Raw genomic sequence first — 19627 nt, 5'->3', positions numbered from 1 at the left:
TATCTTGATGTCAGCTAGTCAGCTGCACATCAGCTCAATGTAAGGTCGTGCCGTCCTTGCCTTGTAACAACAACAAGCAACTGCATTGTAAAACCTAAAGATGTGTGTATAGCTTGATGACCTCTTTTGTGTGTGTGTGTGTGTGTGTGTGTGTGTGTGCGCGCACTCTTCTGACTGTGATGAGTGTATTTGCGTATTCAGCTGCAGTAACACTTCAAACCACTTCTGCAGTGCGCCTGAGCCTTGAACTGGATCTTTTGCAGGACCCCACCCAGACTCGTTCATGTCTCCCTCTGAGGGCATCCGGCAGCACTTTGAGGCTACGGGAGCCCCGACATATGAAATAAAAGCGTCTGGCATCCTGCTGCCCCTTGCTTATGGAGCGGCGGTCAAGGACAATGGGACATCAGCATGCCGGCGCGCCTCCTGGATCGTACTCATTTACAGTCCACATACAGGACTTAAAATAGATACACTCCCTCTGCAGCATGTAAATATATGCAAAAGTGTACTGCATGTACGTATCTTAGGCTGTGTAATAAATACACTAGTTACAGACAATAGTACTAAAATCCTTAAAACCCCGATGCAGCTCTTTGGGACGCACTACTACAGCTGTGGATCGTTTGGCATTGATCACAACCAATTGATTGATAGGTGATCAATAAGGTGGTGGTGAGCCACCGCACCAGCCTTGCACTGACACTGGAAGGAGGGGCACAACCACCACATTCCAGTGTGTTGCTTCTGCAGCAATTACAAAGTGTAGGAGTGTCTAATGTGGCACATTGTGAAAATATCATATAATGTAAAATTACTATGTAAAAATAGTAAAATGAAAAGGAAATTTTTACATTTTTTTGGGGGGGGTGATGAGAATGAAGTCCAATTTTTTGGGGGGAATAAAGTCATATTTACAAGAATAAATAAATAATACAAATATAAATTTAAAAAGGCTGTAATTTTAAGACAATAAAGTAAAAATATTTTTAAAAAAGTTGCACTCTAACAAGAAAAAAAGTCACAATTTTTGCCATTTTAGTAGCATAGGGGTTAAATTACACTTTAAAAATTACATTATTTTTTAAATAAAATAAAAGTTGTAATTTTTGGAAAACTAGATTGGGGGAAAAGTCCAAATATTATGGGAAGAAAGTCATAATATTCCGAAAAAAATTCTTTACGTTCATACTAACAACACACGTTACCATGATATCACAAATCTGAGATGTAGTTTTTTTCCTGAAATATATATATAACTTCTCAGCATATCTCCAAGTACGTCAAAGTGGTCCTTGCATGGTGGACTACTATTCGTACCGTCTACTTAAAGTGGCTGCAAAGGGCGACTGTCCATGGTGCTGAAACCTATCTACAATGCAATGGAACCTACTTATGTAGACTTTGGCAACACCAACGTGTAATCCTTAACTACAAATACATGGGGGGGGCTGTGCGTCACGTGGCCGAGTGCGACCAATAGCAGGCGACGTGAGACCGGACGTGCCCCCCCCCTCCCTCCCGAGCGGCCCAAAGAAAACTGCAGCAAGTTGGCTGCTTAGCGTCCTCCCTCTCACATATATAAGGTGCACACACAGGAGGTGGCAGTCGCTGTGGAAGCCATCCACCCCCTCGCACCTACACACACACATGCACACACATGCACACACACACACACATAGCACACCCACATAGCTACTCTCCTGCCTCACTTTTGGTGCACATCCTCCTGTTAGTTTCCGCACACTCGGCCGCATGGACGCCATAGGGAGCCCCTTCAGGAGAGTCATGGACGCTAGGACGAGCAGCTACGGCTACAGCCGCTCAGCCGGCACCCCCTCCAGCGGCTACCGCTCCCAGACGTGGTCCCGGGCGAGTCCCGGCCCCGGCGTGACCGCGTCGTACAAGAGGAGCGTGAACAAGCCCCGCATGGAGAGCATGGAGCTCAGCCAAAGTTCTCTCCTGAGTGCAGACTGCAGGCGCTCCAACGAGAAGGAGCAACTCCAAGGGCTCAACGACCGCTTCGCTGTGTACATCGACAAAGTTCACTACCTGGAGCAGCAGAACAAGCAGATCGAGGAGGAGATCCAGGCTCTGAGGAACCAGCAGGTGTCCCGCTCCCAGCTGGGCGACCTCTACGACCAGGAGCTGCAGGAGCTGCGCGCCACGCTGGAGCAGATCCACCGCGATAAAGCTCAGATTCAGCTGGACACCGAGCACCTGGACGACGACATCCTGCGGATCAGGGAGCGCCTGGACGAGGAAGCCCGCATCCGGGAGGACACCGAGGCCATCATCCGCGTCCTCAAGAAGGACGCCGGCGATTCGGAGTTGCTCAAGTCTGAGCTGGAGAAGAAAGTGCAGTCCTTGCAGGATGAGATCGCCTTCATCCGCAACAACCACGAAGAGGAGGTGAGCGAGCTGCTGGGCCACATCCAGGCGTCTCAGGTGACCGTGGAGAGGAGGGACCCCCAGAGGGCCGACATCACCGAGGCTCTGCGGGAGATCCGCAGCGAGCTGGAGGGCCACTCCAACCAGAACCTGCAGCAGGTGGAGAACTGGTTCGTGTGCCACTACGCCAAGCTCACCGAGGCGGCCGAGCAGAACAAGGACGCCATCAAGTCCGCCCGGGACGAGATCAGCGACTACCGGCGCCAGCTGCAGACCAAGACGGTGGAGCTGGAGTCGGTCCGCGGCACCAGAGACTCGCTGGAGAGGCAGCTGAGTGACATTGAGGACCGCCACAGCAGCGACCTGGCCAGCCTGCAGGTACGACCACCGAGATCAGAAAAACATGACGTTGTGTTACTTCCTGTTTGTGTATGCATGCACGTGATTTGATGGGTTTGTCATTCTGTACTATTTCCCGACTTTCTCTGTGTAAAGTCCCACGAAAGAGTTAACTATACCGGGAAACACTGCAGCACTGCACCCCCCTCCCTTCCTCTCCACATTTTTGCTGAGTAAGACTCATGGCAGGATGACTTCATTGAAATGTGGAGTCCTTGAAGTGGCCATATTTAAATATGCACCAAGCCTGCAGACTCTGCAGTTTGTAATTCAATATGTCTTCAAGTGAGATTAATGTTGTTATTAAATCATCTGTCACCTTGAGACGTGCAAATATAAACATTTTTTTTTAACTATGAAGTGTGTGTATTTGTGTTTTTAGGAGACAATCCACCAGCTGGATAATGAGCTCAAGAGCACCAAATGGGAGATGGCACGTCATTTGCGTGAGTACCAGGACCTGCTCAATGTCAAGATGGCCCTGGACATTGAGATTGCTGCATACAGGTGAACTTACATTATATGCATAGCACTTTTAAGGCTAAGGTGATAGTCATGTATTTTATCATATAGTGGAACTCAACTGTATAGCGGATCTAGGGCATTATTGGGGGCGGTCTTTGATAATAAATATGTCAATATACTGTCAAATCATCACTATGTCCCTTCACATGAAGGCAACTGCAATGGAAATTTATTGATATAGAATATTGGAGAATATTGGGACTTAACGTTGGTTCCAAAATGTGTCCAATCTGGTCATTTCAACAGTAAAAACAAATTTAGAAGGTATATTACATCGGTCTAGGTATTGACCTACATCAGGGGTGGGCAAACTATGGCCCGGGGGCCTCATGCGGCCCACCAAGCATTTGAATCCGGCCCGCCAGTTACTTTCAGAGTATTTTACTTTTAACATGATGTCTTATTCAGTAAAAAAAAAATTAAAATTAAATTTCGTTGTTTGAGGGAAATGAGAACTTATAGCTGATAGTATGGCACTTTTACAAATAAAATTAGACAAATAATTCAAGGCGGACTGTTAAAATAGTGTGTGTGTATATGTTCTGGCCCCCCCACAATTTAGTTAACTCAACGCGGCCCATGAGTCAAAAAGTTTGCCCACCCCTGACCTACATGCTGAACATTATGGTGATATTGTTTACATACATATATTTGATTTGATTGTACTTGATTGACAAAGACTGAAAATTTGAAGTGTTAGGATTCTATTTCCGTTGAAGCCAGAAGACGTTAGGGTATACGAATCCATCAGTCGAATGATTGCAAAGAATTCATAGCAATTGATTAAAGGAAAATGATGCATGACGGGGCTGCAGCCAGGAGAGGATTAAGTCTCCATTATTTTTAGTCTAACGAGCAACAGATGGCACTAGATGCATTTAAGTGGAAAACTAACTAACATGAATGAAAGTGAAACAATTTTGACCGATTATCCCACCAGGAAACTCCTGGAGGGCGAGGAGACCCACTTTAGCACCTTCTCCCATCGTCCGGCTGTCTCCTCCTCCAAGATCACGAGGGTCAAGTCAGAAGCTCCCAGAATGAAAGTGCACCATAAGTTCGTGGAGGAGATCATTGAGGAGACCAGGGTGGAGGATGAAAAGGCCGACATGGAGGACGCCCTGGCTGAGATAGCAAAGGAACTCTCGGCCACACTGGAAGGCAGCGGTGGAGAAGAAGAAGAAGAGGAGGAGGAGGAAGAGGCTGGTGGTGAGGAGGAAGAGGAGGAAGGTGAGGTGGAGGAAGAGGAAGTTATAGCTGCAACTGATGCCAAAGTTAGTTCACGTGCACCTGCCAAGGAGGGAAAAGATGAGGAGGGTGGTGACGAGGAAGAAGAGGGGGAGGAAGGTGAGGAGGAGGAACATGAAGAAGACGATGACGAGGGGAGCAAAGGAGAGGAGGAGGCAGGTGACGATGAGGAGGAAGTGGAGGAAACCATCCTGTGCTCCAAAACTCAACAGTCTAAAGCCTTGCCTGAGAAAGCAAATGTTGACGGAGAAGAAGAAGAAGGAGAAGAAGGAGGAGGAGAGGCCAGTGGGGGAGAAGAGGAAGATGAAGAGGACGACAAGGATGAAGGAAATGATGACGCAGACAAGGAAACAAAGGGGGGTGTAGACAAAGGGGGAAAAGAAGAGGAAACGGTTAAAGCTGAGGAAATTATTGTCACCAAAGTGGAAATTCAGAAAACAGAAGCTGCAAAGCCTGAAGCCAAAAAGGAAGAAACTGTCAAAACAGAACCAGTAAAACCAGATTCCCTCAAACCTGAATCCCCGAAGTCCGAATCACCAAAGCCTAGTTCCCCAAAGTCGGAATCCCCAAAGCCCGGTTCCCCAAAATCGGAATCCCCAAAGCCAGGTTCACCAAAATCTGAATCACCAAAGGCTGGTTCTCCGAAATCTGAATCACCAAAGGCTGGTTCTCCGAAATCTGAATCTCCAAAACCTGGTTCCCCAAAATCTGAAACCCCAAAGCCTGTATCTCCCAAATCTGAATCCCCAAAGGCAGAATCCCCTAAAGCGGAAACCCCCAAGCCTGCATCTCCCAAAGAAGACCCGCAAAAGGACAGCTCCCCAAAAGCAGAGTCCCCTAAATCAGAGTCCCCCAAGCCTGCATCCCCTAAATCTGAATCCCCCAAGCCTGCATCGCCAAAAGCCGAATCCCCCAAGAATGCCTCCCCAAAGGCCGAATCCCCTAAATCAGAAACACCCAAGCCTGCATCCCTCAAAGAAGATGCACCAAAGGCTAGCTCCCCTAAGGAAGTGGCACCTAAATCTGAATCTCCCAAGCCTGCCTCCCCCAAAGAAGACTCACCAAAGGCGACTTCCCCAAAAGAAGAGTCCCCGAAATCAGAATCGGCAAAAGCAGACTCAACAAAGGCCGGTTCCCCCAAATCAGAGGCGGCAAAAGCAGACTCACCAAAGGCAGAATCTCCCAAGACAGAAACGAAATCTGACGCGGCGGCGCCTGCCGAAGACAAAAAGAGCGACTCAACGGATGACAAGCAGACGAAGGACGCGGCTATGAACGGCGATGTCGATAAGATCAGCCCAGTGGAGGAAGAGAAGAAGGATGAGGGCGGCAACGTGATCACCAACGGCGTGGACGAGAGCCCCATCAAAGACGACGGCAGCCAAAAGGTGGTGATCACCAAAACCGTGGAGACCATCACCACGGGGGAGGACGGTTCGCAGCTGGTCACCAAGTCTGTGACGGTCACAGAGACGGTGAAGGAGGTGGAGGAGGTTCTGCAGGAGAAGATGGTCTCCACCGTGAAGACGGAGACGCACTCCACCCAGTCCATCAAGCAGGTGACAGAAGGCGACTGAGAAGAGGACGAGAAGCAGACAAGCAATCAAGCAGAACTAACATAAAGACCACCATACAGCTAGAGCCACATAATACACAACTTAGAGAGAAGCCAAACAAATACTCCAAATGTTAGAAATGCATGTTTGCAGACGCACTGAGGGAGGCAGCCATTCAGACATTTATCTTCTTCTGTTCTTCCGGCAGTTCGCTGATGAGCTTGTGGTTTTTGGGGTGGGCGGGGCTTTGCATGCTAGCTCAGGGGCTGAAGGAGGGCACTTGCCTCTCCCGTGTATGTACTGTATGTATGTTAAGGATAGACTCTAAAGAGACAAATGTTAAAGGTCACGCTGTAAGGCAAGCGGGAAGTTACTTTCTTTTTCTAGCTTAAGTCAACGGGGGAAGGGCGATCGGGTGGGGGGAGGGCGGAGCAGGGAGGGGCCTCTGCACACATGCATAATGCTGTGCTGATGTAGCCTTACTTGACATATGTGAAGATAGCAACTCAGCCAAAAAGACACTACACACCCGCCGCAGCGAATGACGACAGATGATCACATGACCATACGCAGTACCCGATGCTGTTCATGAACCCTGAGAAACTACTAGCCTTAAACATGCTTTTTAATCCATGTCTGTTATGTTTACCTGAGTGCAAATGCAAAGAAACACTGTACTAGCGTAGAGACCTGCATTCTGGTATATGCATAGGAACGGACTTGAATTGCAAAACAGAAATATGAGGTGCTACTGTTTGCAGTCCCATGACCTTACTCATCAACGACAATTTCCCAGCAGCATTTGCTCAATAAACATCATAATGATTACAGACCATCTTGTGTCGTTTTTCACATTGGTACATCAGCATGGAACTAAATACAGGAATCATTGCAGCAATGTTGATATTATATGGGGTGTTACCCACACTAGACCTTTTTATGCCATCAAAAGAAAAAATGAAAATAATTTTAAAGCCGTGCACCTCGTCGTCATCATGTTTTGCTGAATAAGAGCGTATAATTGTACAAATGGTTGAGTATGAAACCTGCATTGCAGCTATCCCTGCACTGGGCCTCTCCTCAAGCTCACACACGACGACGCCTCTGCATGCATCAATGTTGCAGGAGGGAGCCCTGCAGCTGCCACCGGTTCATGCATGTAGAGCTGTAAACATATCAAACACATTTGTCACAGTAGAATAAATAAAGATGATCTAAGGCTCGAATTGCGACAGAAATTCAATTAAAAAAAAAAAAAATGTGACATACCCACTGGACCACTGGGGGGCAGGCAGGCAAACACATTGCGGCAAACAGCAAGTAAATCAGAAATTATAAAGCATTATAAGCATTAGCTGTTCTGTAAGCAAGATGTGGGGAATATTTACAGTAATAAAATTGATAAAATGTGTTATTGTAAGAATATTCGACAGCCTAATACAGGGGTCGGGAACCTTTTTGGCGAAGAGAGCCATGAAGGCCAGATATTTTAAAATGTGTATCTGTGAGAGCCATATACATTTTTTTAAACATTGAATGCAATAAAATGTGTGCATTTTTATGTAAGACCAACAGTTTTAGAAATAATGGGCTCTAATTACGTAGACCAGGCACACTACCCCACGCCAATGGGGTGTGGCCAGCACACTTTCGTGAGCAGCGCAGTGTCTAATAATAAATCAAATACTTGTTGCCATTAATACAACTTCTGCTGCTGCATAGTTTTGCACCGTACTCCATAGACGTAGTTCATTCTTTTGGCCATCTTCGTCAGAAGGCTTGGTTCTGCAGCTTTAGTTATTTGACTAAAGGAGGAAAGTTTACATTTACATGTTTTTTTGACATCTCAATGACCGAGGTAGACTACAGCATTACTCAGTAATAATCGAGTTTTGGTGTTTGACCTGGAAAATATCAGGAAAGATAGATATGGTTGGCCGTATTGCAGCAGAATATAGATGGACGAATTAAAATGCATAAGAAAGTTGTTGTTTTACTATTATTTCTGTGATGTTTACTTTAAAATGTTAGCAAAAATACATTTTTATTGTGGTAAGAAATGCTTGAGAGCCAGATACAGTCATCAAAAGAGCCCTACCTGGCTCCCGAGCCATAGGTTCCCTACCTCTGGCCTAATATAAAGTTTACTATACATTTCCAGTCTGAGCAGTGCAATGACTGTTAACCCGAGTGTCACGTCTCTGCAGCCAACTCTGATCTTTACACTTTTGTTCAAGAGTTCTCCACTTAAAAGTCATGTTGCTATTTTGGCTTAATACCTGACCTTTGGCCTTCCCGAGCATCACATGCAGGCGTCTGCTCCTATTCGCTGAGCCGGCCAGTCCATCATAATGTGGAGGCCTCCTACAGGTGGACCGTGGAAAAGGCTGGTCCGTCACGTGGTGCTTCCAGCCATGCTGCTATAAAAAAAGCTCGGAATGTTGACCCAGCCTGACTTTGGGTGAGCCAGAGTGTGTGTGTGCACAACTTGGAAGGGCTGAGGGTTAGCTAACTGTGTTAGCTTTGACATCCACAAACAAGCATGGCTGCTGTCCACCGTCTAGTTATTGTCCGCCATGGGGAGAGCTCCTGGAACCAGGAGAACCGCTTCTGCGGCTGGTTTGATGCCGACCTCAGTGAGAAGGGTGTGGAGGAGGCCAAGCGAGGAGCCCAGGCCATCAAAGAGGCTGGCATGAAGTTTGACATCTGCTACACGTCTGTGCTTAAACGTGCAGTCAAGACCTTGTGGACCATCATGGAGGGTACGGATCAGATGTGGCTGCCCGTCATCCGTACTTGGCGTCTCAATGAGCGTCACTACGGAGGCCTCACCGGTCTCAACAAGGCCGAGACGGCCGCCAAGCACGGCGAGGAGCAGGTGAAGATCTGGCGTCGCTCCTTCGACATCCCGCCCCCACCCATGGACAAGGACCATCCTTATCACTCCATCATCAGTGAGGTGAGCCACGAAAAATCATTTCACGGGTTTTCTTGCTTTTGCCCGTTCTGACTGAACTACACAACCTACAGTCCAGACGCTACAAGAACCTGAAGGCCGGTGAGCTGCCTACATGCGAGTCCCTGAAGGACACCATTGCCCGCGCCCTGCCTTTCTGGAACGATGTCATCGCACCTGAAATCAAAGCCGGAAAGAACGTGATTATCGCAGCTCACGGCAACAGCCTCCGTGGCATCGTCAAGCACTTAGAAGGTGAGCACGGAGAAGAAAGACATTGTTTGGGACTTGGAAGCACACAGGAAGGTTACACATTTAATTTGCAGTTTAGCTGAGCAAAGACTTACCGATGCACTTAACACAACCCCCCCCCACACACAGTTTATATAAATAGCATCTGTGAGCTCAGGGACAAGGGAAGACGGTCATGAGCCTGGCTCCCATTACAGTCACGACCTTTATCTAGGGAGGTTTCAAGGAGTGGGCAGACGGACTTACACAGGCAGAGAAGGCCTCGAGGGCACTCGCAAATGTTACTTAAACTGTAAAAAAAATAGGCTGACTATATAGTCCTCTGTCCTTCAAGGTACTATGTATACTAATGTACCCCATGTATATAGTACTGCATTCGACTTTTGAGGTTACTATTTACAGCTTTTAAGGCAGGGGTCTCAAATTCAATTTACCTGGGGGCCACTGGGGCTACGGTCTGGGCCGCATCAGGTTTTCCAAAAAAAAAACAAAAACGCATTTATTAAAAACAGAAAAATATACAAACTTTTTCAGTGCTTTGGTTCCGATTTTCTACAATAAAAGCTCTGATAAAACATTCCACTGTTCTCAAATATCTTAATTTTTATTTTTCTGCACAAAATAAGATGAAAATTAAATAAACAAATCAAGAATAAAGAAAATCAATCAATCAGTAATAAATAAATATAATAATAATAATAATAATAATAATAAGACGGCAAATAAAAACTTAAGAAACCACATATAGTTGGTGGGTAGACAAAATATTTTTTTATGATTTAAAATGAACAAAGCATTATTAGAGCCCTGTAGACATGACAAAACACGACTATAGTCACATTTATACTCTTTTTATTTACAACATATTGCGCAACTGCAGGGTCTTGAGACACATGCTAACTTGCAAACTAGAGAGCTAGCCACCTAAACGGTAGTTTAAATAGCCAAAAACTTACCACTTCCACACGGATAGGGAGGATAACTATTAACAGTTATTTAACCTTTAACATGAACATTAATCAAACGTAATATTTTTTTCTGGGTACATGATACCATACAGCATCCATATCAAACTTGCGCAGGCCGCATTAACATTAAAGTTTCATATCAAGGCGGGGGCCTCAAACTAGTGTCTTGCGGGCCATATTTGAGTGTTTGAGACCCCTGTTTTAAGGTGTCAAATTTCAATGCACTGTGCATGGGGAATATTGTATACTTTCATGTTTTTGTTGCTATTCAGTGATAACCTGCAGAAATATTATCAGCCATGACTTTCTACATTCTGTGTAATGCATTTAATATAAGTCATAAGAAACAAACTCACCATATCATAAACAGGGTGGTGACATGCATAGGCTGGAAGGTGCTTGTCGCTGCCGTCCTTCCATACAAAGAAAAAGCCAGTGTTTTTTTATGCTGTGTTGATTGAATGAAAATGGAGGATGAGCAACCTGACCTGTATTAACATTCAGATTCTTTCAGTACAAATGTATATACCTGTACAATCCTGCTCAACGTTTTCTCAGGCATGTCTGACGCCGCCATCATGGAGCTGAACCTGCCCACTGGAATCCCCATCGTGTACGAGCTGGACGCAGACCTGAAGCCTGTGAAGCCTATGTCCTTCCTGGGTGACGAGGAGACCGTGAAGAAGGCCATGGAGGCCGTGGCTGCCCAGGGCAAAGTGAAGAAGTAAGATCTAAGAAGTGGCAGATGTGAGAGACTGTCAGCCTTCCATCTTTGTAGTCCATTCCACTTGTGATGGTTCGTCTCCTGTTTGTTCTCGGTGATGACCTGTCAGTTCAAGCATAACAACATGACAACTACATCCACCTGCACACCCCTAAGTTGTTTTAAGTAGTGGTCAAACCCACCACCCTGGCACAAATAAAGAAACATGTTTTTATAAAAGCCTGTGTCTGGTTCTTTCCTATCAAAATTCTCTTCTAGCATTCTACTTCTTTGAAATACATTATACTGTACACCTCAATTTTTTCTTCATTCCCCTTTAGTTCAATGTGCACTTTCAGCATTGTGCAAAAGGTGCTGTGAAATCCTATCCAGGATACGGTGGTGAGGAAGAGGAGTCAGTGGGTTCAGCATGGCAGCCTTCCAATAATGCAGGGACAAGTCGGTCTACAGCACAATCAGACATGAATGGAAATAAATCACTGATTTTTTTTCATGTAAAAGGAGCAAAAGTACCAGAAGCTGAAAAGTGGGAGAAATGATCAACAGCCCCCCGCGTTTTAAGGCAATTTCGTACAGGCCAGAAGAAATGAAGACATTTTAAATGATCTTAATTTCATCACAACTGATAACATAACAGGAAAGGACAAGTGAAAGTTAGAATTGACAGGCAGTTTATTGGTAGAGGTGGATCACATTTGGCATCACAATGACAGGGAACCAACTCACCGGTCCCCAGTCTGCATTAGAGACAGTGTTGAACCGCCACCTACCGGTCAGTAAAGGGTAACGCAAGCCACAAGCGCTACTGATATTTTGGCCAAGTATGTAGTGCTTTTGGTCATGTGTATATTAGTGAAGAGGAATACACAAAATCTACTTCCTGCATACTACAAATAGTTGCCCACCCCACACACTTTCTAAAGTAAAATAACTGTTATCATATTAAATCATCATATTAAAAAAGTATTCCGGGCTGCACGGCGGTCGAGTGATTAGCGTGCAGACCTCACAGCTGGGAGACCTGATCTCTGTGTGGAGTTTGCATGTTCTCCCCGTGCATGCGTGGGTTCCGTTTTCCTCCCACATTCCAAAAACATGCTAGGTTAATTGGTGACTCCAAATTGTCCATAGGTATGAATGTGAGTGTGAATGGTTGTTTGTCTATGTGTGCCCTGTGATTGGCTGGCGACCAGTCCAGGGTGTACCCCGCCTCTCGCCCCAAGACAGCTGGGATAGGCTCCAGCACCCCCCACGAACCTTGTGAGGATAAGCGGTAGAAAATGAATGAATGAAAAAAGTATTCCTTCTAGCCTCTCTCCCATTTGATTGGCTCCTAATCACATCTAAAAGGTGAGCCATATGTTTGGTTGAGTCAAAGTTCAGTGAGCATCAGGAGTGGTGTCCTCATGGTCCAGGCGGGAGGTATTAGGACCCGGTGATGCTTTCACAGCCGTTTGCCTCCTGAAGGACTTAAAGAACCTGGGCAGGGAAACTACCTTGTATGGGTTCTTCTTGTAGATCACTGCTTTGTGCGTCTCTGCTTTAGACACGTCCACATACTCTGAAGCCAACGCCACATTCTTTTCTATGCTGTTCACTAGCTCCCCCTGGTGGAAAGAAGCAAAATGTCATGTTGGTTTTCAAACAACTGCAGTCGTCCCTCCTATATGCGAATAGAAGGATATACTGGACTTTGTCAGGAAATGCTGCCAAAAATTGTGCACTAACCGGAAATGACGATCGCAATAATTAACTGCTGTGTCTATTCTTTCTTATTAATGATGAATTGCAGAGAATTATTGCCAACATTTGCATTACTCCATAAATACAGCATCATCCAGCAGCGGCCATTTTGACTCTTTTGAGTGCAGCGGGCTCGAATGCCAAGTGCATGTGCATTAGAAGAGTAACAATAGGAGTCATCCTCACTTGAATCTCCAGCAGCATGGCCGTGTCACACAAGATCTCGTGCAGCTCTCTGATGCTTGCCTCCAGGCGCACGATATCCTCATGACGAGACTCGATCTCGCTCAGCGCCTCGCTTGATATACGAGAATGGGAGCAGATCTGCGGAAAGGACGAGCTTAACTTTGTGACATGATGTTTTGGACTGTTGCAAACCAAAATAAACACAGAACGGTTAAACTGACATCAGATATGAAAACGGTCACATTGTCGCAGTTGAGCATCTCCTCCAACTCTTCATCGGTGGTCACTTTGTCCACTGGGGAGGAGACAAAGCACATACAATCCAGAAATCATGTGGTGTCAATATTACACTGACGTTGATATTAACTATATTGATTATTAAATCATGCATTTTAAGCATTTTCAAGCAGAAAAATGGCTCGCTGAATCAGAAACATTGAAAAACATTGTGATACTTGGTCACTAGGTGTCAGTAGTGTGACTGTAATGTTCCTTGAGACACATAACCACTAGACTTGACTGCCAAAACAGGCTTTTATTGCATGTTTGAATCCAATCACAAACAATATGTCCTACTGTTGCAACTCTGGTTAACCAATTATCCAATTAAAGCAGACTGAAGCACAGTATAAACCTAATGGGTGACTGATTTGTGTTCAGTTCTAATAGACAACACATCTCTACATGGGAGGCTGGTGAAGACCGAGGGACTGTTCAACTCACCAATCTGCAGTTGTCTCTGAATGTGGGCTTTGCATTTCTCTCTGAACGCCACCTGTGTCTTATGGTGACCCGTCATGACCTCGGCAAAGCAGCGAGTCAGGTGCGCATGCTGCCAGAAGGGGAAATAAAAGTCAAATAGTGACAAGTCATTACTGAGCCAGGGAATGATCATTGAAGTGTATTGTTTGGAGCCACTTTGTTCGGCGTGCACCTGGCTCATTGAAATACATAAATAGCGCTGCCAAACCTGATTCTTCTTAATGCGCTGCATCACAGAGACACCGGCGCTGCTGCCCTCTGCTGGGAAACCATCCTGCAATGCTGGGGAAATGTACTTTCATTAAGAACTGACTTCAGAATGCTGAAATAGAAAAGATATGCAATTGTGTTGGGAGGAATGTTCCATTACTCGCTCTGTGACCACCTGCTACAGACTGCTCTTCCTTTAGCATTTGCTAAACAAATACTTGGACATGAAATATTCCGACTCAGTATGAGGAAGAGTAACACACTGTCATGGTGTTAAATAATGACGGCACACTGCTGTACACCTTAAGTGGTCTGTAATGCTGGTGGAGTTTAATTAACTGCAATAAAAGCAAACGATGACTGCAATCACAAATTCTACCCACGCTTTAACTTGGCTCGGAATAAGTTGGCATCCGTCTTGATCTTGTTGTTCAGCAGTTCCAGCTCGTCTTTGCAACCTGACAGGAACACAACAATGATGATAGTGCAATAAAAAGGGACAGGGAGAACATGGAGACACAAGGGAGTTAGCATCGCAAAACTGGACTTTTTTTGGACTTTTGCCTATCATTCACAATCTTTAAGTGAAGTGTGAACACATTTCTTTCCCTTTTCTGTGCATTATAGCATGAGAAAACAAGTTAATATGAGCTACTAACAATGTACATCATGGTTTGATAACTATCCCTTTAATGTAATTTTCGACAAGCTACCTGTAAGCTACTTCTGGGTCCATCACAGTCCTACAACTTGTTTTGGCTTTACGGTTATTCAGTATTGAAGTGCTTGGTGACCGTAGCAACCAGCATGGGTGTGACAGGCTTTGTTTACTTTAGATATGTGAGAGATGGCTGCTGGCAAAACACTAAAAAGGTGTCCAGTTACATATATGTCTTACTCTTATCTGGATTTGATGAGGCGAGGATGGCACTTTGTTTCTTCTCCACTTCATCCACTTGGCAGGAGATCTTTTGGATGAGGCTTCTCAACTCTCCTATCTACACACACACACACACACACACACACACACACAAAAGTCAACAGTTGGAAGTGACAAAAGACAAAAACATGAACATCTGCACACTTACCGTTTTGAAAAACTCCTCCATGGTGTATTTCCCTCTGGCCGCATTTGCCATGTTACTAAATCATGCGTGCATTGTTTCTTAAAATAGCAAATTAGCCGTCATAATGCCACCTGTCCGACCAAACACAGAAGCCAGATGCCACCTTATCTCGAGCCCTCAGCCATTTTCCTCCACTTCTGTTCTGCTCAAAGTGTCCAAACCTGTTCTTAGTTAAATGACTAGTAAACCAGATGGTCACGACACCGAGTGAAAAGTTGAATAATGTGGAAGACGACCTTTGTTAGAAGCGAAGCTGGTTAGCATGCAGCACACCTGTACCGAATGAGCGCGTTCCCGTGAGCGCGCGACCGTGTCAAAATAAAAACAGTAGGACCGCTTTCAGACTTCCGTATGTAAATAACAGCAACAGGAAGTGTCAATCAAATAAGTTTGGGCGACGGGAAAGCAACAAGGTTCAAAACAACAAGGACTGTTCGGTCTTGTGAAGCTGCTATTCCTTATGAAACGGGCTTTGCGTCTAAAATCACCACTTACGAGCACATGTTGAAGCTAACGTTGTTGATTCACGAGCAATATGGCGGCCGACGATGCTCATTATCAAGAGGCAGAGGAGAAGAACTGCAGTACCAGAGATGACCGCAAGAGGCCGGTAAAGCACACAGAAAAAGGTTTGGAGTAACACCTACGTCTTTGAATACGAGGAACCAAATGAATCGACTCATGCAGAGAAAAGTGCATGACGTGATAGTAATGCGTCATCATAACGTAAGCAACAGTGTGTGTGTTATTTAGAATTGCCCCCCACGAGTAAGGCTTTTGCCAATGAAGAGAACATAACTGTTTTGTTGTGAGGCTACAGCTAAAACAAAGCTGATTGCAGAAACTGCATTGCTGCTCTATGCCCACTAAGTGGTGGTATGATCTAATAAGTGAGGCAAGTCCAAGCGTGAAGTGGCAGGGGACCTATTATGCTCATTATGCACCTAAGTGCTTCCTTACTAGGAACCATACACGGAAACCCGCCCCTTGTGACATCACAAATGGGCAGTTTTACCACGCCTTATGAAACTGAGCATTTTGAGCCATCCCAAACTCAATCAGGGCTCACTTCCAAATGCGCAAACCTCATTATATGAAACTTCCTGGTTCACAGGTCATGCTCAACCCGCCCCACATAGCTGGCCAAACACATGCCTGCAACAGAAGAACCAACTGCGTTCGTGGTTTCTCTCGTGTGTATAGAATCTATACACACGAGAGAAACCACGAACGCCAGCATGTACATATGAAAAACAGTGATTATTGGAAGCGATAAAAAGATACCTGAATACAACACAATTAAATACATGTATTTGTACGCTTGTGTCTTCGTTGGAATAGGTGTGTATGCTATGTCAGTTGGTTCTTCTGTTGCAGGCATGTGTTTGGCCAGCTATGTGGGGCGGGTTGAGCATGGCCTGTGAACCAGGAAGTGCGGGAATCGGTGTGTGTGCTGCGCTCTGGTGGTGGAAGTGTGAAAAATAAAGTTGACTGGAAGCAGCCGTTCGCTGTGTTCTTTTTTGGTATTGAAATCCTTAAGCAAAGATTGATTTAAGCTGCTTTTGTATCGATATAAGCAGACCAAATTGGCTGGCGGGAGATGAAAAGGGCATCGTAGTAACCGGATTATCATAATAACTGGGTATCGTACTAACGGAACTAATTATATCATAAAAGACTAGAAATTTGCCGGGAAATGAAAATAGTATCGTAATAAGCAGTACTTCAATATAACCGATATTGATATAACGAGACTTTACTGTACATTTATAGGTCAGAAAAGTAGAAAAAGCATAATAGGTCCACTTTAATCTGAGCTACAGATGTACTGGTTTCATTACAAAGGTGTGTACATAGTTTAGTAGTAGGGTACATACTGTAGGGTGACCAAGCAAGATAAGGAAATGAGTCAACCGAATAGCACATATGCTAACAGCGCACGTGCTAATCATTATTCCGTGAAACAATCCAATGAGGTGCACCACTGAGACAAATACGGATGTTGTTCCACTTGCTTGACATTTAGTCACACATTTAGAAAACGACAATGGACTGGTCGCCAGCCAATCACAGGACACATATAGACAAACAACCATTCACACTCACATTCAGTCGCCAATTAACCTAGCATGTTTTTGGAATGTGGGAGGAAACTTGAGTACCCGGAGAAAACTCGGGGAGAACATGCAAACTCCACACAGAGATCGCCGAGTGTGGAATTGAACTCAGGTGTCCTAGCTGTGAGGCCTGCACGTTAACCACTCTATCGCCGTGCAGCCCACTTTGTACCATTTTCTATGATCGCTATTTACTTTTCATGTCCTGGGATAATTTTTGTGTTAGCCAAGGAAAGCAGCAAAATGTCGGGCTTACTTTTTTATTGTCATGCTGTGACTCGCCTCCTGCGTAAAGGAGGCTCAAGTTGCTCCATTTGGACATAAAACCATATTGGCTTTTTGGTTGTTAAACAGACTGTTGCCTTTTTAATATTGTGTTATTAAATTCAGAAGAGTCTCAAGATAGCTGTGATAGTTCTTTACTGAAAAATAAGGTCACAGAGATAAAACGGGCAAGCATATTTCCACGGTGTGGAGTCAAGTGGGACATAGGACACATTCTGTAATCTTAATATTGCAGTATTCTGTGTTTCTTCATCAGTACTTTTTGGTTATTATCAGCTCTACTTTGGGGGTGATGCTGGACGGTGAAATGCATTTTCTATACAGTAAAGTCTCGTTATATCGATATCGGTTAAAACGAATTACTACTTATTACGATACTATTTTCATTTCCCAGCAAATTTCTAGTCTTTTATGATATAATTAGCTCCGTTAGTACGATACCCGGTTATTATGATAATCCGGTTACTACGATGCCCTTTTCATCTCCCGCCAGCCAATTTGGTCTGCTTATATCGATACAAAAGCAGCTTAAATCAATCTTTGCTTAAGGATTTCAATACCAAAAAAGAACACGGCGAACGGCTGCTTCCAGTCAACTTTATTTTTCACACTTCCACCACCAGAGTGCAGCACACACAGCGGAAAACACCCGTCCCTCGCGCCTACCCCTCCGGGTGGCAACACCTTCCCTATCGATAGTTCCGGGGTGAATTATGTCCCGGTAACCGGTAATCACTACAGCGTAAGTTTATTTTTATTTACTGTAGTACAAAATGTATTGTAGTACAAAAGCATGCTAGATACGCAATCCATGAACTCAAGGAGAAAATTACATGCCATATCAAAGATCCGCCCACTTTTAATGCAGTTCGGCGCAGGATCGGATATATGGATAGTCCGGTTATATCGGTATTTTTTCCGACTCCCGAGAATATCGATATAACGAGATTTTACTGTAGTTCAACGCACACTTTTCAGAGTTGCCGGAAAATCTTCCATTCCCGGGAAAAAGGAAGTGTAAATGGGACCGCAGTGTAAACATGTTCCTTCTGTGGTCAAACAAAGCAGCTCGGAAAAAAGTTGCATTAGTGCCCCGACGGGAGGAGGGTAAATGTTGGCGTCAGCAACATTGGCAAACACAAACAGCTGTGAAAATAACCTCCACCAAGCAAATATGACTTCCATTTGGTAATCTATCCACTCTCAGTATATCAAGCCGAGAGATACACATTATGTGTTTTGTGCAAAACTCGATCAATGCAGTTTCTTTGTTGAAATGTCATTCAGGGTCGATGTTTTTTTTTCAATATGTGGCTATAGTGGCATTTTCAGGAACAAAGCAGTGTGTGAGTGGGTGTATATACATACAGCATGATATCCCTGCAATATTATTATTGGGTGACTTGCCTTTTTATGGCTAACTACTTGCTAGGGTTACTCTCGAGTTTCTTACTGTTCTTCAGCAAAAGGAGAGTAACTTGGCTACTTAACTGCTATTACCTTAGTTATGAAATCAGCCATGACATGTCTGACATGATGAAACAATTATCCTCCCATTCAGTGTGGAAGTGGTAAGTTTCTTCTTAATTTGAGAAGAAATCAATTTGTGGCTAACTTGTTAATAGGTAGCTTGCTAATAGGTGACTATCAGTGCATTTTTGTCATGTCTACAGGGCTCTATTATAATACAGTAAAGTCTCGTTATATCGATATCGGTTATAACGAATTACTACTTATTACGATACTATTTTCATTTCCCGGCAAATTTCTAGTCTTTTATGATATAATTAGCTCCGTTAGTACGATACCCGGTTATTATGATAATCCGGTTACTACGATGCCCTTTTCATCTCCCGCCAGCCAATTTGGTCTGCTTATATCGATACAAAAGCAGCTTAAATCAATCTTTGCTTAAGGATTTCAATACCAAAAAAGAACACGGCGAACGGCTGCTTCCAGTCAACTTTATTTTTCACACTTCCACCACCAGAGTGCAGCACACACAGCGGAAAACACCCGTCCCTCGCGCCTACCCCTCCGGGTGGCAACACCTTCCCTATCGATAGTTCCGGGGTGAATTATGTCCCGGTAACCGGTAATCACTACAGCGTAAGTTTATTTTTATTTACTGTAGTACAAAATGTATTGTAGTACAAAAGCATGCTAGATACGCAATCC

General features: G+C 44.7%; 3 protein-coding genes across 3 annotated transcripts; 2 read left to right on the top strand and 1 right to left on the bottom strand.

The window, feature by feature from the left end:
• Window positions 1–1599: 1599 nt before the first annotated feature.
• On the top strand, window positions 1600–7077 carry nefma (neurofilament medium chain a). Its single transcript, XM_058064791.2, has 3 exons — window positions 1600–2769; window positions 3173–3297; window positions 4256–7077. Exons 1-3 carry the CDS (start codon window positions 1756–1758, stop codon window positions 6138–6140), a joined length of 3024 nt encoding a protein of 1007 aa, XP_057920774.2. The 5' UTR covers window positions 1600–1755; the 3' UTR covers window positions 6141–7077.
• A 1449-nt stretch (window positions 7078–8526) lies between these two features.
• Window positions 8527–11212, top strand: pgam2 (phosphoglycerate mutase 2 (muscle)). The gene is made up of 3 exons (XM_058062662.2): window positions 8527–9078; window positions 9150–9330; window positions 10854–11212. Exons 1-3 carry the CDS (start codon window positions 8662–8664, stop codon window positions 11021–11023), a joined length of 768 nt encoding a protein of 255 aa, XP_057918645.2. The 5' UTR covers window positions 8527–8661; the 3' UTR covers window positions 11024–11212.
• Window positions 11213–11725: 513 nt separating this feature from the next.
• Window positions 11726–15579, bottom strand: LOC131119250 (syntaxin-2-like). The gene is made up of 8 exons (XM_058064697.2): window positions 15009–15579; window positions 14819–14918; window positions 14304–14378; window positions 13919–13992; window positions 13672–13780; window positions 13170–13243; window positions 12949–13086; window positions 11726–12626 (listed from the first exon to the last, which is right to left on the bottom strand). The coding sequence occupies exons 1-8, from the start codon at window positions 15057–15059 to the stop codon at window positions 12399–12401; spliced, it is 849 nt and encodes a 282-aa protein (XP_057920680.2). The 5' UTR covers window positions 15060–15579; the 3' UTR covers window positions 11726–12398.
• Window positions 15580–19627: the final 4048 nt, after the last annotated feature.

This window comes from Doryrhamphus excisus, linkage group LG10 (genome assembly GCF_037039965.1).
Source record: "Doryrhamphus excisus strain RoL-2023G ecotype Guam linkage group LG10, RoL_Dexc_Guam_v1.1, whole genome shotgun sequence".
NCBI classification, from domain to species: Eukaryota; Metazoa; Chordata; class Actinopteri; order Syngnathiformes; family Syngnathidae; genus Doryrhamphus; species Doryrhamphus excisus.
This window is presented reverse-complemented; position numbering and strand designations above follow the sequence as displayed.

Coding starts and splice junctions, on each gene's coding strand:
- pgam2 (XM_058062662.2), top strand. CDS start 8,662: ATGGCTGCTGTCCACCGTCTAGTTATTGTCCGCCATGGGGAGAGCTCC. Junction 9,079..9,149: donor ATCACTCCATCATCAGTGAG/GTGAGCCACGAA, acceptor CACAACCTACAG/TCCAGACGCTACAAGAACCT. Junction 9,331..10,853: donor CATCGTCAAGCACTTAGAAG/GTGAGCACGGAG, acceptor ACGTTTTCTCAG/GCATGTCTGACGCCGCCATC.
- nefma (XM_058064791.2), top strand. CDS start 1,756: ATGGACGCCATAGGGAGCCCCTTCAGGAGAGTCATGGACGCTAGGACG. Junction 2,770..3,172: donor GCGACCTGGCCAGCCTGCAG/GTACGACCACCG, acceptor TTGTGTTTTTAG/GAGACAATCCACCAGCTGGA. Junction 3,298..4,255: donor ATTGAGATTGCTGCATACAG/GTGAACTTACAT, acceptor TTATCCCACCAG/GAAACTCCTGGAGGGCGAGG.
- LOC131119250 (XM_058064697.2), bottom strand. CDS start 15,059: ATGGCAAATGCGGCCAGAGGGAAATACACCATGGAGGAGTTTTTCAAA. Junction 14,919..15,008: donor TGGAGGAGTTTTTCAAAACG/GTAAGTGTGCAG, acceptor GTGTGTGTGTAG/ATAGGAGAGTTGAGAAGCCT. Junction 13,993..14,303: donor ATTCCGAGCCAAGTTAAAGC/GTGGGTAGAATT, acceptor ACATTTCCCCAG/CATTGCAGGATGGTTTCCCA.